Source organism: Motacilla alba, chromosome 2 (assembly GCF_015832195.1).
Source record: "Motacilla alba alba isolate MOTALB_02 chromosome 2, Motacilla_alba_V1.0_pri, whole genome shotgun sequence".
Classification (NCBI taxonomy): Eukaryota; Metazoa; Chordata; class Aves; order Passeriformes; family Motacillidae; genus Motacilla; species Motacilla alba.
The window spans coordinates 69,504,935-69,522,531 of NC_052017.1; the positions used below are offsets into that span (position 1 = coordinate 69,504,935).

Below are 17,597 nucleotides of genomic sequence, written 5' to 3' on the forward strand. Positions count from 1 at the left end.
GAAAAACCTTTGGGGAGAAGCTGTGCTTGCTGTTCATACTTACTTGCATGAACTTCTGAACTCTGAAGCCTTCTGGAGTGTTAAGGTGAAAACAACTGTGCTTCTGTGTCATAGGAGTGGGAACGCTTCAGAAGCTGAAGAAAAGAGCATTCTGAACAATTCATGCTGGACGCCAGCCACATGCACTGGTAAACAGGCCTGGCTTCTTAGTGAAGCAGATGGTCAGAGCAGTGCTCTCCTAGAAACTTGTCCAGCAAAGATGAATACAGGTGAGGAGTTTGTACCTTATTTTTCCCCATTTGCTCCATGTAGTTGGCCCAACCACTATCTGGATTCCTTATGCTATCTGAGAACACAAAAGGGGGTGATGATGTTTAGACAGCGTGGTTTTCTTGCACACGTAATTTCCCATTTCTGCATAAGAGGGGCAATAGGCTCCCTAAATTTGAATGGTTAAAATGCAAAGAAACAGCAACCAGAAAAGTTAGGGCTCTTGCTGCATTGCAAAATTTACCACAGTGAACATCCTGTGTTATGTAGGAGTATAATATTTAATCAACCTCACAAATAGGAAACTCTGACTTGAAAATACAGCAGGAGTAAGAAACATTATACCTATGCAATACAAGAAAACTAACATTTCCTAGGAGCCAGACCTATTTCATTTACTGAAGTGTTTTCAGCCTAATTTGTTACGTATATTTTGTATTCAAAAAAAAGAAACATAATATTGCTTAGAATAGATTTGTTGTATTTATTTTAATGAAAGATCAGATCTGGATTCCTGAGTGTCTAGTGACTGCTTCTGGGACAGGGAAACACGAGAAGAGCAGTCATGTTATGAAACAAACTCTCCTCTTACCTCAAAGTCACTTTCCTCTCTTCTCCTGACCTATCCTCATCTGTTCCCTGCTTCTATTTACAGAACTCCATTAACGTTACACACTCCAATTTGATCACAAGTTTTTGGGTTCCATACAGAAAACCCCTGGCCAATTTCCATGGCCTCTACACCATGGAAGGGCAGACTGAAAGATAAAAGTCATCCTTTCTCATTCATACAACTGATGAAAGCCTATGTTATAGGCTTTTTTACCTGTTAAACTCTGTAATATTTTTGGGACCACAGATACAAGTAGCATCCTTTCTCTCTCCTATTTGAAGGGAAATCAGAGATAGATAAAGCCCTATTGATACCCTGTGTGGCTTTCCTCTTCTCCTCAGCAGGATAGCCAACTATTACACCAGTTAAAGCTGAGTATAAACACAAGGAAAATTAAGTTATAGAACCTCTAAACCCCATAATATAACTCTAGTCATCCAAAAGATGTTTAGCCCATGTTTGGCATTTTGTATAGTCAAGGCAGAGAAAAAGTGAGCAATGTCTAAGGACAGCTCAACCCCAGATTACGATGGAGGACAAGTGGAAAATGTCCTAGGTGGTATTGCTGTCCTTCCTGACTAAAGGAGGAGACCTACTACTGTTTCAAGGACTAGGGGCAGAGAAGGCTAATCTCATCTTTTGCCCTCACTTCAACAAAGTTTAGAAAAATGTCTGTCATCACAGAAACTTGAATCATGGCTTTCAGCATTGTCTAAGTTTTGTCTCTCCCCATCTTGGGCAAGAGCCAGGGTTGTAACCTTCCTTCTACTGCACTGTTGTGTTAGGCTCTAATGAGAGAGCACAAAGAAACAGAACAGCTTCATGTCATTCCGAGTTCTCATCTCAGAACATCAAATAGTGGAGGTTTGATTTTGTGGGAAGATGGGGCAGATGGTATTTTCATTGTGACTTCTATCATGTAACTCATGAATGTTGCTTGTAAAAATGGCATCAGCAGCAATCATGGATGAAATCTTGTCCTAAGTGTAGGAAATACATGAGAACTGATCAGAAACCAAACATCATTTCATCACTCTGCCTACACAATAAAGAGCAGCACTGCAAAAGGGATTGTTCTTCTCAAAATACCTGATTTTCACTCTTTGGAAAGGCAATTTTCACAAGCTAGAAAAAATCCACAGTCTTTGGAAAGATGGGGCAATTTCTCAGAGCAATCTCACTTCACAATTAGGCTATGTTGCTTAGTTTTTTATTGGTCTGCTTAGCTGGTTTAGTGGTTTCATAAAATAGTTTGTTCTTCTCTCAGTTGCTCTTTCTTTCCCCCTTTTTCATTAATAAATACATGGCTCCTAACTAATCCTTATGCCTTCACCTCAGTAATCGCTGAATACATCCATGTGTAAGAATTGCCATAGCTCCAGAAAATCATGATTGTTGTGGCAAGATGAATAGGGAATGACTGACTGCCATTTCTGCCAGTGCAAGAGGATACAGACACTCAAAACAAGTACTGCACATCAGTTTCAAATCAGAAACAACAAATTCTCACACTAATTACTTGTGGAGGAGCTTACTGACACAGGATATTGATGGGGTGGTGGAATAAGGGCAGATAGAAAGGAATTGGACAAAATTATGAAGGACAGTTGCAATAGGGGCAATAGCAAAGATTCACTTCTGGCCATGGTCTGATGTCTGACTGATGCCCAGAAGGTCTCCCCAGGAAACAATTTCATCTTATGTTCCCCAGTTTTAGACACTGCTACAAGTCACCTGCAGCTGGGATGCTAGCCAATGTCTAACTAAAAAATACTCACATGAAAACCCCTGCTTTATTGCTTGTAAGACTTCTTTCTGCCACTAGAATATAGTGCTTGCACCTGGAAACATTTGGAAGCCTTGCCATGACCTCACTCACCTTTCTGCCTCTGGGATTCAATTTCATGACTGCTGCATTTGTTTTTACCTAAATTTTTCATCTGACGCTATGGAAAATGAACTGTGATTACCCAGAGCACAAGCCTCTATTCCCTGACCAATTCATATGATCCAACATGAGAATTAAAAATAGTTGACACTGGAGCTAACCAAAGAGTTTTGAAACAAAACACTGGAATGTGTTGGAAAATGATGGCTCATGAAAACAGAAGACTGATCAACACATGATGTGCTAAGTAAAATTAACTAGGGAAGAAGGCAGAGCAATATTTGCAACCCTGCTGGAATGAAGCATGTCTATTCTTCATTTCAGCACAGTTTTTCTTTTGCAGCCCTCTCTTCAAGGGTGTGAAATTATTACAATGAAATTCAAAACCTTATGAAATGAGCCAGATTATAAATTTCTTTGCAAACTAATTTCAGTCTGCTTGCTTAGTCAAAGGCTTTTTCTATCTTCTGGAGACTGACCCACCACTGACTGAACTGAAATGTACCTACCATGAAACAGAATCAACTAAACGTGACATAAAAAGACAATTTTACATGAACAAAAGGAACCTAAATTTGGTTTTGGATGCTGCTAGTCTGTGTTTAACACAGCATACAAAGACAGAGCATGAAGCTCTGACAACAGGTAGAAGTGCTGGGATCAGCATTGATTTTTTTAATATTTCCTCTTCATTTTCTCTATTTAACCTGCATCACTACTTCGTGCTATTTTCCTTAATAGATGGCATTTCTTATCAAGTTTCATCCACACTATTTGCAGAACACAGCAAAATTCTTGAATTCTTTGGTTCTGCTATACTTGCTGTTTCGAGTTTACTTTCAGTGGTAAACATGCCACAATGGGGAACATCACCATATATCAAGTAGCTGTAATCAGGCAGATCAGGTACCAGTAATTTTCCTAATAGAGACCCAGTGTCAGAGATCAAGCACGAAGGCTCAGATGCCTGCATTGCCACCGTCCAGAATCAAGTGTCAGGGATCAGGACTGTAACCGCCAGGAATGAAGTGTCACGTGTGGCAGAGCAGGGAGTAGATCCCACCCCAGACCTCAGTGGGGAGGCTGTGTCTCCAAAGCTTCACCATTAGGAGTCGAGGACTAATTCAGCAAAGGCAATGGAGATTAAATGTTTGTCCTCCTAGGGGAACCCAATGCTTCTTTGCCAAGCATTGATTTGTTCATGCAGGTGTGTCTCAGGGCAGGCAGCATCTCCAATTCTGTGCGTGCAGTTAGTCTTTTCAGACACTGCTAGTCATGCCTTTGGCTTGCCGCTCCATATATAAGTACTTATATGTTTTCTTAAGGAATATACCCTGAATGCATGTAATGACAGGGGAGCATCCCAAAATAGCAGAGCAGTGCTCCTGAAGGGAGCTGAAGAGGCACAATTTCTCGAAAAGGTCCATTTTCAATCTCAAGGACCTGTCAGTGCTCTCTACTCCTCTTGAACATATTATCAGTATGCCCAGTGCTATAGGACTTAGCCAAAACTGTAGTAGAACATGAAGTAAAAAAGAAAAATAGGAAGACAAAAAAAAACCTAGGATTTAAAAAAAAAATAAAATATTTCCTCTCATTTGTATCTTGTTTCAGGTTCAGATTTTTTGAGATCAAGGGAAAATTACAGGGAACTAAAGTCAGTCAGTACTTACTTGCTTGCATCTCTCTAGGAAAGTTGTGTAATATCTTTCTGATTCAGTTTCTCCTTTTTTTTTCAAACAGAGATAATAATACAGAAATTATACAGAATGTAATATTTATTATATATATATATATTATAATATAATATATATATATATAATACTGATAATAATACAGAAATGTCATTCAGATGATTCATAACATGTTGAGAGCTTTGAGATTGGAAGGAAGCATCTAGCCATGAAAATGTACAGACTGTTACTCTGAAAGCTCTCCACAGGAGCAACTTTAACTGTCATGGACATAATTAGACCTGGTGTAGAGTGGATAAGCATCACTCCAACAGAAAGAATAATTATGCCTCTTTTGAGTAATTATAGTTAAAGTAAGCAACCTCTTTTAACCTTTTCATTTCCTGAAGAAGTGCTCATATGATTGCCTACCACTGTGGACACTAAACAATAAGTAACAGACGAAGAGACATGATTCTTTGAAATTTCAAGACATGATGCTAACTTGAATATCAAGGACCAGTTAGCCATCTGCACCTCTCAAACACATTATCACTGTGTTCACGTTGCTGTTTCGAAGCATTTTGTGCAAACCTGTTGAATCCTGTAACCTGTGTGTTTGGACATGACAGAACACAAACTGGCAGCATGCTCCATGCCTCTCACTAACTCCCTGCACAGCAACCCTTAGGCTCTCAAAGTATGCAGAAACATTCAAAGAATCATTGACTTAATCTATGTCTTAAGTTTAAGTAGGAAGATCCTAGCAGGTTCTAAATCCACATCATTTCAGCACACTAACACATGTTCACCTGCTTGAACACACTAATCCAAATCAAGGAAAAATTTCACTAGGCAGGGGCACTGAGGGAGCGTGCAAGAAACAATTTACATGAACCTTAAATACCCTACTCCACTGCAAGGTACAATAATTTGCATGAGACTTAAAGGTGTGCTTTAATATGAATAAAAAATGCAATTTGTTCCTTGGGGTTTCAGAACTCATTAGATATTGCAGAGACAAAGTTAAACCTGGTAGCAAAGTAAAAGTTCCATTAGTTCTGCAGTCCCTCTCACGGCACTGTAAGTTAGTCTGCCTAAGTTCAGGACAGACTATTTGAGTACAATTGTTTTTAAATTTAGTTTGGTTTTTTAAATACTTAGCAAAAGAATCTGAGGCAACAATGTACAACAATGTACAAAGAAGAAAGGTAGAAGGAGAAATAAAATTTTAAAAAATGAATATATTCCCTCTTTTCTCTCTCCCCACCTCATTCCCCAAACTAAGGGCAAATATAATTGTCATTTGAAACATGAAACCCTGCAAATGCCTTTACATTGCAAAGAACTTCAGTGGCTTGCATCCCAGCTTTCCCTCATCCAAGGTGGGATAGATAGGAGTTTCTAAGGAAGGCATCAGAAATTCTTTTTAGACTGATATCATTCATTCCTTATCCGGAAGCACAAATCTTATTTCTGCCCTGCTTCATCTAGAGCTGGGAAGTAAAGTTGGTGCATGCAAGCAGCTTTACTTTTTTTTCTTAAGCTAATACACAAAGCCACAGATCTGTAGATTTTAAGATAGGATGGGCAGCTTATAATTGTGTATTCTGATTAGTTTGCATTAGTTCCTAAAGATTATCTTGTGATTCTCAAGAATCACTAAGAAAACAATTCATTGTCAAGATGCCTGCCGGTGCTGAAACAAAAGAGGAAACACCATTGTCCTCAGGAAGCACTTCTGGAAAGTACTGGCACAAGTAGGTTCATGGAGAATATCCAAAACTATGGTTTGAAGCTATGACACATTTTCATAGTGCTCGGTATTAAGTCCTTGGCATATGAGCCATCTGTAAATCCCATCTATTATTAGCAGGGATAAAGAAATATGACTGGAGCCATTTAAGGAACAAAAACAATTGAGGAGAGGTGGACTTGTTACAGTTAACATTCATAGCAGTGAACACCATAATTAGAAAGTCTCATAAGCCCACAGGATTCATCACCATCTGCAGGTACTTCAGTTCCCAATTTGCTTTGATGTAAATGACTTGTAAGCCAGAAGAGCAGAGCCAGCTACAGCCACCGCACCACCACATTTCATGGCATAGGTCTGAACCTTTGTCACTACAACACCTGCTGTTCTGCTGACAACTACAGTCTTCTAACTTTTCAAGCTGCTGTGACACCATCAGCATCTCTTCAGCAGTCCATGGTCTCTCAGAAAGGCATGAAACCTGATGTCTGTGTTCCACTGCCCAGAGATCACCAGTGAAACCTTACAGGGAGAGCAGCACATGCCTGCCACAGCAGGACTATCCATGGTTCAGTCTATCACCAATTCTTCACCTCAACTCCAATATGAGCCTTGCTTTTTTGCTGGCCTGGACAATAAGATGAATGGACTATTTTTATACATGTTTACTCCACAGATATGAGAAATGTGCACTCCAATTCTAGGCATTTACAGGGTTCACAAGGAGCAGGCTACAGGGAGATTCCCAGGAAGTTAGGAAGCACCTTGCCAGCATGACCCAACCTCCCTCCCAACAGGATTCGAATATTCCCACGTACAAACATAGTTGCCCCCTCACAGCCCAGAGTAAGGAGTGCAGAATTGTGGCCAACACACTCTTTTCTTTTACAATGACAACAGGATCTTTCACTGTCAGTCACTGGGGTTGCAGCAAAGGTACAGCAAACCTCATTAAAGGAAATACAACAGCACACAATTGATCTGTTTAGGAAGAATTTAGAGAAGACCCAGATCAAGCACAGTTTGTAGTAGAATATTTTGTTCTCTTTCAGTGAGCTGCTCTGCTGTGTTGTTTAATTGTTCTGTTTGTTTTCCAAATTCTAGCCTATCTGGAGGAAGACAAAGAACTCCAACAACATCTCAAATACCATCTCAGAGTTCCAAAGAAAGTCCATGAGAATAAAAGATCCCCAATAGCCAGCAAAAGTTAGTCCAAAAAATCAGCAAACAAGACTGTGCAAATTCTGAAACCTGATCTTCATGCCTGTTTGGGTTTTATTCTGTTTATCTAGATATTCCCAGGAAAAACCAACTCCCAGTATAACCATATTGGCAACTCAGAATATGTCCACTCAAGTAATGCACATGTGGATTTATATTCACAGCAGCTGTCTTAGGCCTGCTGATTTCTGATCCCTTGCATGTCTAGTACAGAGCACATTTACTTGGCATATGAAGTGCAAAAGAATGGAAATCATCTGGGAAAGGCAAGTGATTCCTGTGTCCTATTAACCCTAAAAATTTCTTCCCCGCCCCTGTAAAACCACAAATTACATGACATCTTGGCTGCTCTTTGTAGAATCCAGCTCCATTTTCATTCCTGAAGATAGCTGTCTATTTGCTACAGGGAAAAGTCAGTAATGCTGAGAAGTGGAAGTAAAGAATTCAGGTTATTTTGTGCTGCCCATAGTACAGAAGTCAGTGTAGGCAAAGGCAAATATTCCTCTATTAAAATTGCTATGAGGGACTCTAAAGCAAAAAGGTATATTCTGCCTTGAAGAGTATGGAAATATTTTCCTTTCACTCTCAACGGCACATTCCAGCATCATCAACTCCAAAAATCTATTCCTTCATACTGTTTGTGGGGTCTAGGCTATCCAGATGACTAAGCCTTTGCAGAATCAACTCAGCACAGACCACTGAAGAAACCACCTTACGCAAAATGGAAAAAGTCCTCAATGAACAACATATGTAAATACATGGAAAAGACAGAAAGAAAGATTTAAAGAAATTATGTGCATTGAGAAGACTATTAAAAAAATCAAGATTTCTGAGGTAAAGAACACAAGTGATCTCATGCCATTATACCAGGAGACAACTAATCAAGCAAAGCTTCATAGCTCATATACAATATGGCTCCAGTAGGACCATTGTCAACTATTGTCGACCCAAAAAGTAAAAAGATTCTGAAACAAGAAAGAGCAGAAAGAAGAAAAATCCAAGGTTATTTTTTTCTAAAAAGCTACAACAGAAATACAGCACAAAACATGATAAATCAGAATGCATTGTGCTGTATAGAAGCTGCATCACCTAAACCCTCTGAAGAATGATTTCCGACAAAATTGGGTATTAGCTCTGTTCTTCTTCCAGAGAGGGTTTTCACCACTGGAGGTCACTGTGAACTGTAGTTGCTCTTTATCGGCCTCTCAAAAGAAAAGAAAAAAATACTACAGGCAAGTTATCTAGAATGCAGGACCTGAGGAGAGGCAGAAATGAAATATCACTCGAAGAGTATTTGAAAAACACCTATGGCTAATTGGTGAGGATTTGTCCTTGCTGGAGACAACTCATTCCAAGCAGAGCAACTGGCAGACTGCTGAGAGTTTAGACATGTGCCTGCCGACACACAAGAGCCTCATTTTGCATGTCAGCTTTCCTCTCTTACTGGTCTTGCAGATACTCCCTGAACACTGGCAAGCTAATAAAAGCTATGGTGATGAGCGCACAATGGAAGACCTATTATTGCAATTCATGAAATTCCAGGGGGTTTTTAGAAAATAAGGGTAGAATTACCTGCATTAGGATTAGGACCTGTTAAAAAAGACAAAGGTTTGGCAAGAGCTCCTAATAAAAAAAAAAAAAAAGCCTCTAGGTTTGAAGGTTGACATCCTATGTAATCCATAAATCACAGCTCATCTGAATGTAATTTTCTTCTCTCACTTCATTGCATTCAGAGAAGCATTACTGGGAACAATCTTTCAAACTTTTTCTAGCCCACCACACTCAATCGGATAGCAGGGCATACAAACTATATTCATTGCTGATTTTAAACTGATGCTCAGACAGAGGAGGGATGTTTGTCTGAGCTCCTGTCTCCCATACTGTAGGAGTCCTACTGATATGAGTATCAGAAGGAACAGCCAATGTTCACAAAACAGTGGTGGTGGACCACTTTTGGGGGAAATAAGTATGAAAGCACTGGAAAAGAATAAAGATAAATGAGCTCAGCTAATGTATTACAAAAAAAATTAGCAGCTTCATAAACTAAAGAATTTACATTTCAAGTACACATCTGAAACTCCCACTTGACCACAATTTTGACAATGAATCAGTGACAGCTGGGCAAGTTTTATCTGAAATACACCATTTCATACACTGAAGTTATGGTTTTTTGATATGGAAATCATCCCAATGGAGCTTTCTGTATTTTCTGGTCCGTGAAACACAGCAGACCAATTGTGGCTTGTATCAACCAGAATAATACCAAAGGAGTTTGGTTGTGTTTGACTCAAATTGAGAACTTCTGTAAAAGACAAGTAATATAAGTGTCTGAAAAATTGAAAATAAATTGAAAAGGGACCAGCTTTTCTTCACTCCTCTGATTTATCTTTTATTTTCTTTTTATTCTTATGCACTTTAACTAATTTCAAGGAATCAGCAACTGAAGGCTTATCAACACAATCCATGGTACAGCAAAATCATAACCAAGACAAAACCCAGCAGAATGAAGATTGAAAAAATCCTCTGATATGATTAAAGCATCACCCTTGTCAAGCACAGGCTAGCTACCCAAACAAGTTCACTGAACAATAATGTTACTGCTTTGTTGTGCCATCCTTTTTTCATTTACCTTTACACATAGAATATAAGCTCCTTGAAAATGCAACTTTTCACTGGATGTATGCTCAGACAACCTCAATGTACATGAATACATGAAGCCAAACAACACTGATTAAACTAAGCATTTCAGCACATGCTTAACTTCAAGTATGTGAAGAGATTCACTGTAAATAATGTGTAATTTGAGACCCCCCCCACTTGGTGAAGCATCTCTGGCTATATCCTTTAGCACGTCATTTTGGCTTACTGGAAGGTAGAAAATCCCATCTTTCCTCTGGAACAAACAGTACTTGCTTATTTGCAATTGTAATTGGCAAACAGAGAGCAGGACATTGAATGTCTTACGTAGTTCAGAAAGCTATGCTTTAATTTCAGTTAGTTCTTGCTAATACTGGAGGAATCTTTTAAGCCACATGGAGTACCACAAAGACCAAACAAATGCTTTAAAAAGTTGATGGAAAAAAACCCACAAGGACAGATACTGAAAAATGGATAAACAGATGCTCCAAAGCAATAATTTTTGTAGGGAAGCCCTTCAGTACTTCCTTTGACGAATTAATTCTCATTCCAAATTCATGCTGATAAAAGTTGGTTTTAACACTATAAATCACATTTCTCTTCTTCTTGACTTCCCTGGCATTGACGGGTCTTTATAAATTATTACGATTTCTAAGGTAAAAGATAAAATGCAATTTCTAAAGTCAAATGTTATTGAAAGATAATGACAAGGGGTAGTTATTTTTGAGAGTCTATTTTTTTCTTTGGTGTCTGCTGAACATTTTGGAAAATTCATAGCTCCAGACACTGCATACATTGAGAGTATGATTCCAGATGCAGGATGATCCTGGGAACTATAGGAGAATTGCCAGACATGGAAATAGAACTTAAATCATTATTACCAAGCCATATTCCTTCAATTATGCATTCCACTGATTTTGGAACTCAGAGACAGCTAAGAAGCCAATACTCTCTGCTGCAGTCACATGATGCTGAATAATTCCTGGGGTTAAAAAGTATCTCCCACATACTTGGCAAATGCTAGCTGATAACATGAAGGCTTTCATACAACGTGTCTCAGAAAATACAGCTCCAGACATAAGAAACAGGGGTGATAAACAAGACATTTCTTTTATTGCAAGGGGGTCCCACTGCAGCAGCAGCATGACTTGGGCCCCAGTCTAGAAGTCAGAAAGTCTGACTTTCAGCCCTGCCTCTGTAACAGATCTGTTGGGTGACCTTGGATGCTTATTTCCATCCTTCTAAGCCCCTGCTTCTCCACTTAGCTCCATAACAGCCTGTCTGCTTAGACTGTCGTGTCTCTGATGTGACAACTGTCACTCACAGTGTCCATAAATAATACAATAATACATGATACATTTAAATGTTGTGTTGTCTGGGGATATAAGGAGAAAATTCTCATTCTGAGCTGACTTCTGAAATATCTAACCATCCACAAAGTTACTCACGAAGTTACTGCTAACAAAGCAGGGGGACCTTGTAAAGCACAGTGTGAGCCAGGAACAGTGCACCACACAAGCTTTCTTTACAAGTCCCGCGCTGGCCCTCACACACTTTGAATCAATCTGTTGGCAGTCGGTGGCAGTTAAAATTCCAAGCTAAAAATTTTCATGCCTATTCTCTGGGGTAGCTGCCTGAAGAAAAAAATCATAGTGCAATTTTTATGCAGCCTTTAGTGCACAAAGTGTTCTCCTTAAGTAAGAAAAGTGGTACAAATACTGTCTTTAGCAAGCCCAATAACTAACAATGGCAGGAGAGGCAGTAGTTGCATGTGGACTCAGTAAAAGAAAGAGAAAACACCTTCAAAAACTTACTCAATTTAAGTTTTTGGATAAATTCATGCCTTTCCATGCTTCTGTATTTTAGCAGACAGTGAATTATTCTACAACTAAAAATGAAGTGCACACACAAGGGAGATTAAAGATACAGATCTTGGATGTAGTGCTGGAAAGATGCATTTTAGGGGCTAGAATATTGTCTTGAAAAAAAAGGACAGTTTAAAGGATTAGAAGTGACTAAAATAGAAAATAAATTAATCATTTTAGTCAATTTTTTCCTATTCATTTGTCCTAATCTTCTGAATTTTGTTCATTCGTCCATTTTAGTAACGCCATATGAAATTTTGTTTAGATCCCCAAGCTCTTTAAAAGCTCTCACCATCGAGTTACATTTCTATTCTTATAAAACCATTATAAAACCCTGCTAAGATATGAGTTGGAAGAAATACATAGGGTAGGCATAACTAGGAGAATGTAGAATTCCTCTATTATGGTCTAAAACATGCAGGACCAAGAGGCTTTAGACGATTGCTCCAGATTTAGAATTACAAAACATGGGTCTACTATGAGTTTCAGAAAGACAGCAGAACATGTTTGATTTGATAAAAGCAGTAATTATTTTAGTGAACATGTCCTTTAAATGTAGTTATGATAATAAGGGCTATGGCAGCATCAAAGGTCAAGAGAAAATCACCCCACAACTTCTTGTCTCCCTGCAAAATAGTTAACTTTAAACGCTTAGATTTTCTCTATCATCCTCAACTGCATTGTCTACTTAAGATATGAGGTAAACTAGGCAGAGTTATAACTAGGTGGGATCATAACTGAAATTAAACCTATCTGCCCACATATCTGCTCTATCACTGTTTAGTCCAAGCATGGTGTTAGAGAGGTCTCATGTACCAGCATGTCTGCTTAGTTAGCCTTGAAGACAGGGAACGATGGAAAAATACTCTTTTTTTATCGTCAATAACAAATTAATTTACATGTATTATAACCACATCCCATGCGTTTTCTTTAGCATGAAGTCATATAATAAAGCCTCATTTGAATTTCTCTCAAGAATTTAATTTGTAAATGGCAAATAAGCACTTAAAAGTACCTGCCTACATAGTACTTGAAAAAATCCTCCCTTATATACTGTACAATGCATGTTTTCAATATAAGCAGTTCAGCAATTTCTTTAACTCGGGAGAGTTAAAAAAACAGTTTCAGCAAACACAGAGGAACCAAACACCAGGAATTACATCAGTTTGTCCATATAAGTGGAAAAATAAAGATACTGAACCCCTTAAAATGCTCCTTACATGTGAGATTTCCGTTCAAGGTAACAGAAATGTGCCTCTCCCACGCTAGGGCCCTTGTTTGGAATTCTCATGCCACACTCAGTGCTGGAAAGTCACTTTTACTGCACCGTGACTTCTGCTAAATGTGTCTACAAGATATTGCACAAGGATGCCAGAAGAGAAAGGTCACAGGGACAATCTGAATGTCTCTCCCCAGACCTCCGTGTATATTACAAATTGGTTGGGTAGGTAATCTGTAACATGACACCTCTGAATGACCATGGCCAAAAGAATTCTTTGCTAAGCTGTGCACCCAGGGTCAAAAAGAAGTTTTTAAGGGAAGATAGACAAGATGCAACATATTTTACACAGAAATAAATATATATGCCTTCGCTGTACTGAAACTGATCAGATTTTCAGATGTTTTAACAGTCATGTCTTCCAAAGGTTACAATAAGACTTTAACCACAGTATTCATAGGATCTAAATAAAAATCAAGAAGAATTAACAGGGAGAGGACAAAGGGAATGGTACGTAAATGAACACCAGAAAAATAAAGATATCTAGAAGATGCCATAGATTTTTGAAATTTTAGATCCTGGACCAAGTGGTGTGTAGGAGCTTTGCAAAGTAATCAGCACTCACAAAATGGCTGGGATCCAGCAGGCTGAGGGTTCAGAGGCATGCCTCCCCTCAGATCTCAGCATATAGCCACGTAAAGAGGACACTGGACACTAGACAGAGAGTCAGCGATTTCATTTCCACATTGCAGATGTCTCTGCACAGATGTCACTGACTGAGAGCATGACCTTATCACAGTCTTCATCCATGTCTGTACCTATTTCTCATTTCACTTCTCTCTTATCCAGCTGTTCAGACAATGAATTCTGTGGAGTGGGTCTGACCTGTACTAAGCCTCACACAGTCTTAGTTAGGGACTCTGTTTGTTCATAATAACACACTTTGGCAATTATTACCAAAGGCCCTTCACAACCTGCTGAACAAACACAGGGTCACCAACAGTCCAGCTACCTCCCACTGGCAGGAGTGTTCTGCTCTAGTATCACACACAGAAACAAAATGGATTTACTGCTAGCTATTTGCTATAACTCTAAACCTTTTTTCTCAATTAGCACTTCTTTGGGGAAGGAGTATCGTGATCAAAGGGTAGCACTGTTTCCTTAAAATCTCTTAGGAAGCCAAAACTCATATTTTCACCAGAAAAATGGTGAAAAGTGAGCAAGACCCATAGAGCTCTCTTGATCCAATTCCCATTTTTCCTCATTTTTTGGGAGGTCAAGGAAGAACCATTCTCAAATATGAATGCTGGTCACCAGCCTTTCTCATCACAGCAGTCCAAACAGTCACAGGTCTGAGAGCCACAGGACACAGATCAGAATGCACAGGGACAAGGGAGCTCGAGGAACTGCTTTCTTGCAGTTGACAACAATGCTTCTCTAGAAAGGAAGAGGGAAGGATGAGTCTGGAATGGACATGCCATGGGGTCCTGAGATGACAACACAACAAGGCAGCTGTTGCCTCATTTCCTCCCAAAGCTAAGGATTCCAATTACCCAGGAATCTCTGCATGAGCACAGCCCTACTGCCAGTTCCTGGAAAGGACACTTGCCCTGCCCTTGAAATACTTGTGAGTCCATGCCACCTTTCTATGTATGAGGACTTAGGAGACAGCCTGGGAAACTTGCACTTTATGAAGGACCTTTCAACTCAAAAGAACAAATGTAACACACACAGAGCAATAAAAAAAAAGGGGGGGGGGGGGGGAAGTCTGACAGATATTACCACTCTGAATTTCAAAAGTGGGTTAATTAGGTGCAAGATAACTGGCAAAGATCTCTGACTTATGCAAAATTCAGGAAAAAATACTTTAGTGCTAATAAGGACTAGAAAACAATCTCTGGTAGTCTTAATACAGGATATTTTAAAATCTGTATTCATCACAATCTGTATTCTGCAATTTCACGGTGCAATGGATACAATTCTCTTGCTAGCAAATACCATGTATTATGTTGGCCTTGTCTTAAAAACTGAAAAATAGATTGACTGTAGCAAAACAGAAGAAGTCTAATACAAATGGAAGGAAATTAACAAGAACCACATTGGAATGAAATCAATTTCTTTTTAATTTCAAATTACAATTCACTCAAGATAAAATGCAAAATTTTAATGAGCTAGGCATAAAGAAAAGAACAGATCCTTTTCAAGCTCAGGTGCGAGTGCAGGTACAGTTTTAGACAAAATGAAAACTATGAACAACAGATTTGATTTTTTTTATTTGCCAGATGATTTCTTTGTGAATCTTATTAATCTTGTGTGCTGACATCTGTAGCAATATTTGAATTATTCTCCTTATCGCTATTGTGTGAGGTCCTTTCACTATATATGAAAAGTTCTGCTATAAATTCACACAATTGGTCATGACTCTTTTGGCTGATAACACTAGAAGAATATACAAGTGTAAGGCTGCAGACTTTTCAGACCTCAAACCTTTGTCATGAAAACACTTTTGAGATTCTGCAAGTGGCTGTCTTCAAAGAAAGAAAGAAAAATGTCATTTGTAGCAAACTAATTTAAATGCTGAGCATTTCGGCAGCCTACATCCTTGGAGATACTTTAGAAAAAAAGCATCCTCCATTTAGCCTTTCTAAACTCATCTATTTCTTTTGTTTATGTAATGTTTCCTGTTAGGAATTCTAAAAACTCTCCAGCTATCACATAATGGGTAATCTCTGCATTACTTTCTGGGAAACTCAGCAAACATGCATATTATCTTTGCAACATGATGTAATAACAAGTGATGCTAATTTTTTTGGGAGATAACACTACATTCACTTGACAGCAACAGGAAAATAAGGGGCTTAGTAGGGATCTCTGAGTCCCGCAGCAAGAAGGGCTGGCAACCTTGCTCCCACCACGGCCACGGACGGTAACCTTGAGGCACTCCCTTGTACTGCACCCAGTAGAGGTCACTAGAGGATGTTTTAATGGCAAGACAAAGCCCTCCGAATGCAAGGGAAGAAGAGATGCACCTTCCTGAAAAGCACATCATCTGCCTAGGATTTACTGCCAGCCAGACCTAAATACTGCTAGTATGAAAGAGAGAAATAAATGCTGCTCCAGGAAAAAACAAATAGGTCTAACTGGTCACATCCGAACACAAGCAGCATTCATCTAGTTAAATAATACTGAGACTGAGCAGTGAAATGTATCTAATTTATTAAAAATATATCTACTACCTGAGCATTTCCAGGTGCAGGGATCCCTTTCTTTCTTCCACAGCTTAACACAGTCCACAGGGTGTGCCAGAGATATGAAGCCAAAAGGCAGAAATTATCTACAATCCAGGCAGCATTTCTTTGCAGGATTAGATCCATCCCTTTAATTTTAATCATCTGATTAACTTGGTTCTCCTGCTCTAGCAGATGCAATTTGGCAGGCACCCTCAAAATCCTCCCCAGCTCTGTAAGTACCACCTAGCTAGACAAGGTTCGGACACGCCGCAGGATCCCATCTCACACTTCAACGCATTCCCTGAACCTATAAGGAAAAGAAGTGATGGATCACTGACAAGCACGAAACAGGTGCAGGGATCTACACGGGATGTGTATTGCGCGCACTTGAAGGCAATTACTCTGACATTCCAGAACTTCTCCAATGAAAGCAAACTCTTAGCACAATCCATTTGCAGTTAACATTTCAGGCAATTGAAAATCTTTTTTTTTCCTTTTTAATAGGCATGAAATGGAAAAAAAAATTCAAGGCAATAACCTAACATGTCATGGTGCATGTGCATAGAAAGGTCAGTTTGAAATGCCATAGTTTTACTGTCTTCAGTGCCTTCTGTTCCTGTGCTTGCAGTGTATTTCCATTGCTCCCATATCCAAACCAACACCATGCAGAAAGGGAGTCCTCACTGTCTGCCCTTTCATATCCAGCATCTGCTCACCTGCCAACCATCAATTCCTTGATCCGAAGAGTGGAAGGTGCCAAATTATTTCAACAACATGGATGTGAAACATTCAATACTATCATAAAAGTATCTTCTTTACCCTAAAATTCCCAGAAGCAGATATACTGCTTTAGTTGAATTTTCCCAAGCAATTCAAGGTGATGAAAATTCTGCATAGAAAATATTTGCTTGAGTAGACTAACCTGGGAAATGTCTAAACAATTAAAAACAAGGTATTAAAACTGGAAATGGTAAGTAACTTTAACAAAAAAAGAAAAAAATCCTGCTACCAGCCCCATTGTAAGCCCAGAGAGATTATTATTTCTAGAGATTAAAAAATGAAAATCTGAGGAACAAAGCATGTTGTTGTGGCTCATTGTCTAATAAATAAGGATATAAGGATATACGTAAGGATTGTGTAGAACCATTACATAAGGTCTCAGGTCTATATTTATGGAAGGAATCCTTATATATAAGGATTATACTTATTCCATGCAATTGCTGTC

At 39.0% G+C, this 17,597-nt stretch overlaps 1 protein-coding gene across 1 annotated transcript in view; it reads right to left on the reverse strand.

Annotated features, from left to right (window-relative positions):
* MYLK4 (myosin light chain kinase family member 4) overlaps nucleotides 1-17,305 on the reverse strand; it is a 61,825-nt gene extending 44,520 nt beyond the window's left edge. The window contains exon 1 of the mRNA XM_038125021.1: nucleotides 16,379-17,305. Coding sequence (XP_037980949.1) covers nucleotides 16,379-16,534 — 156 coding nt within the window. The 5' untranslated portion in view covers nucleotides 16,535-17,305. The remainder of the gene's footprint in view (nucleotides 1-16,378) is intronic.
* Nucleotides 17,306-17,597: the final 292 nt, after the last annotated feature.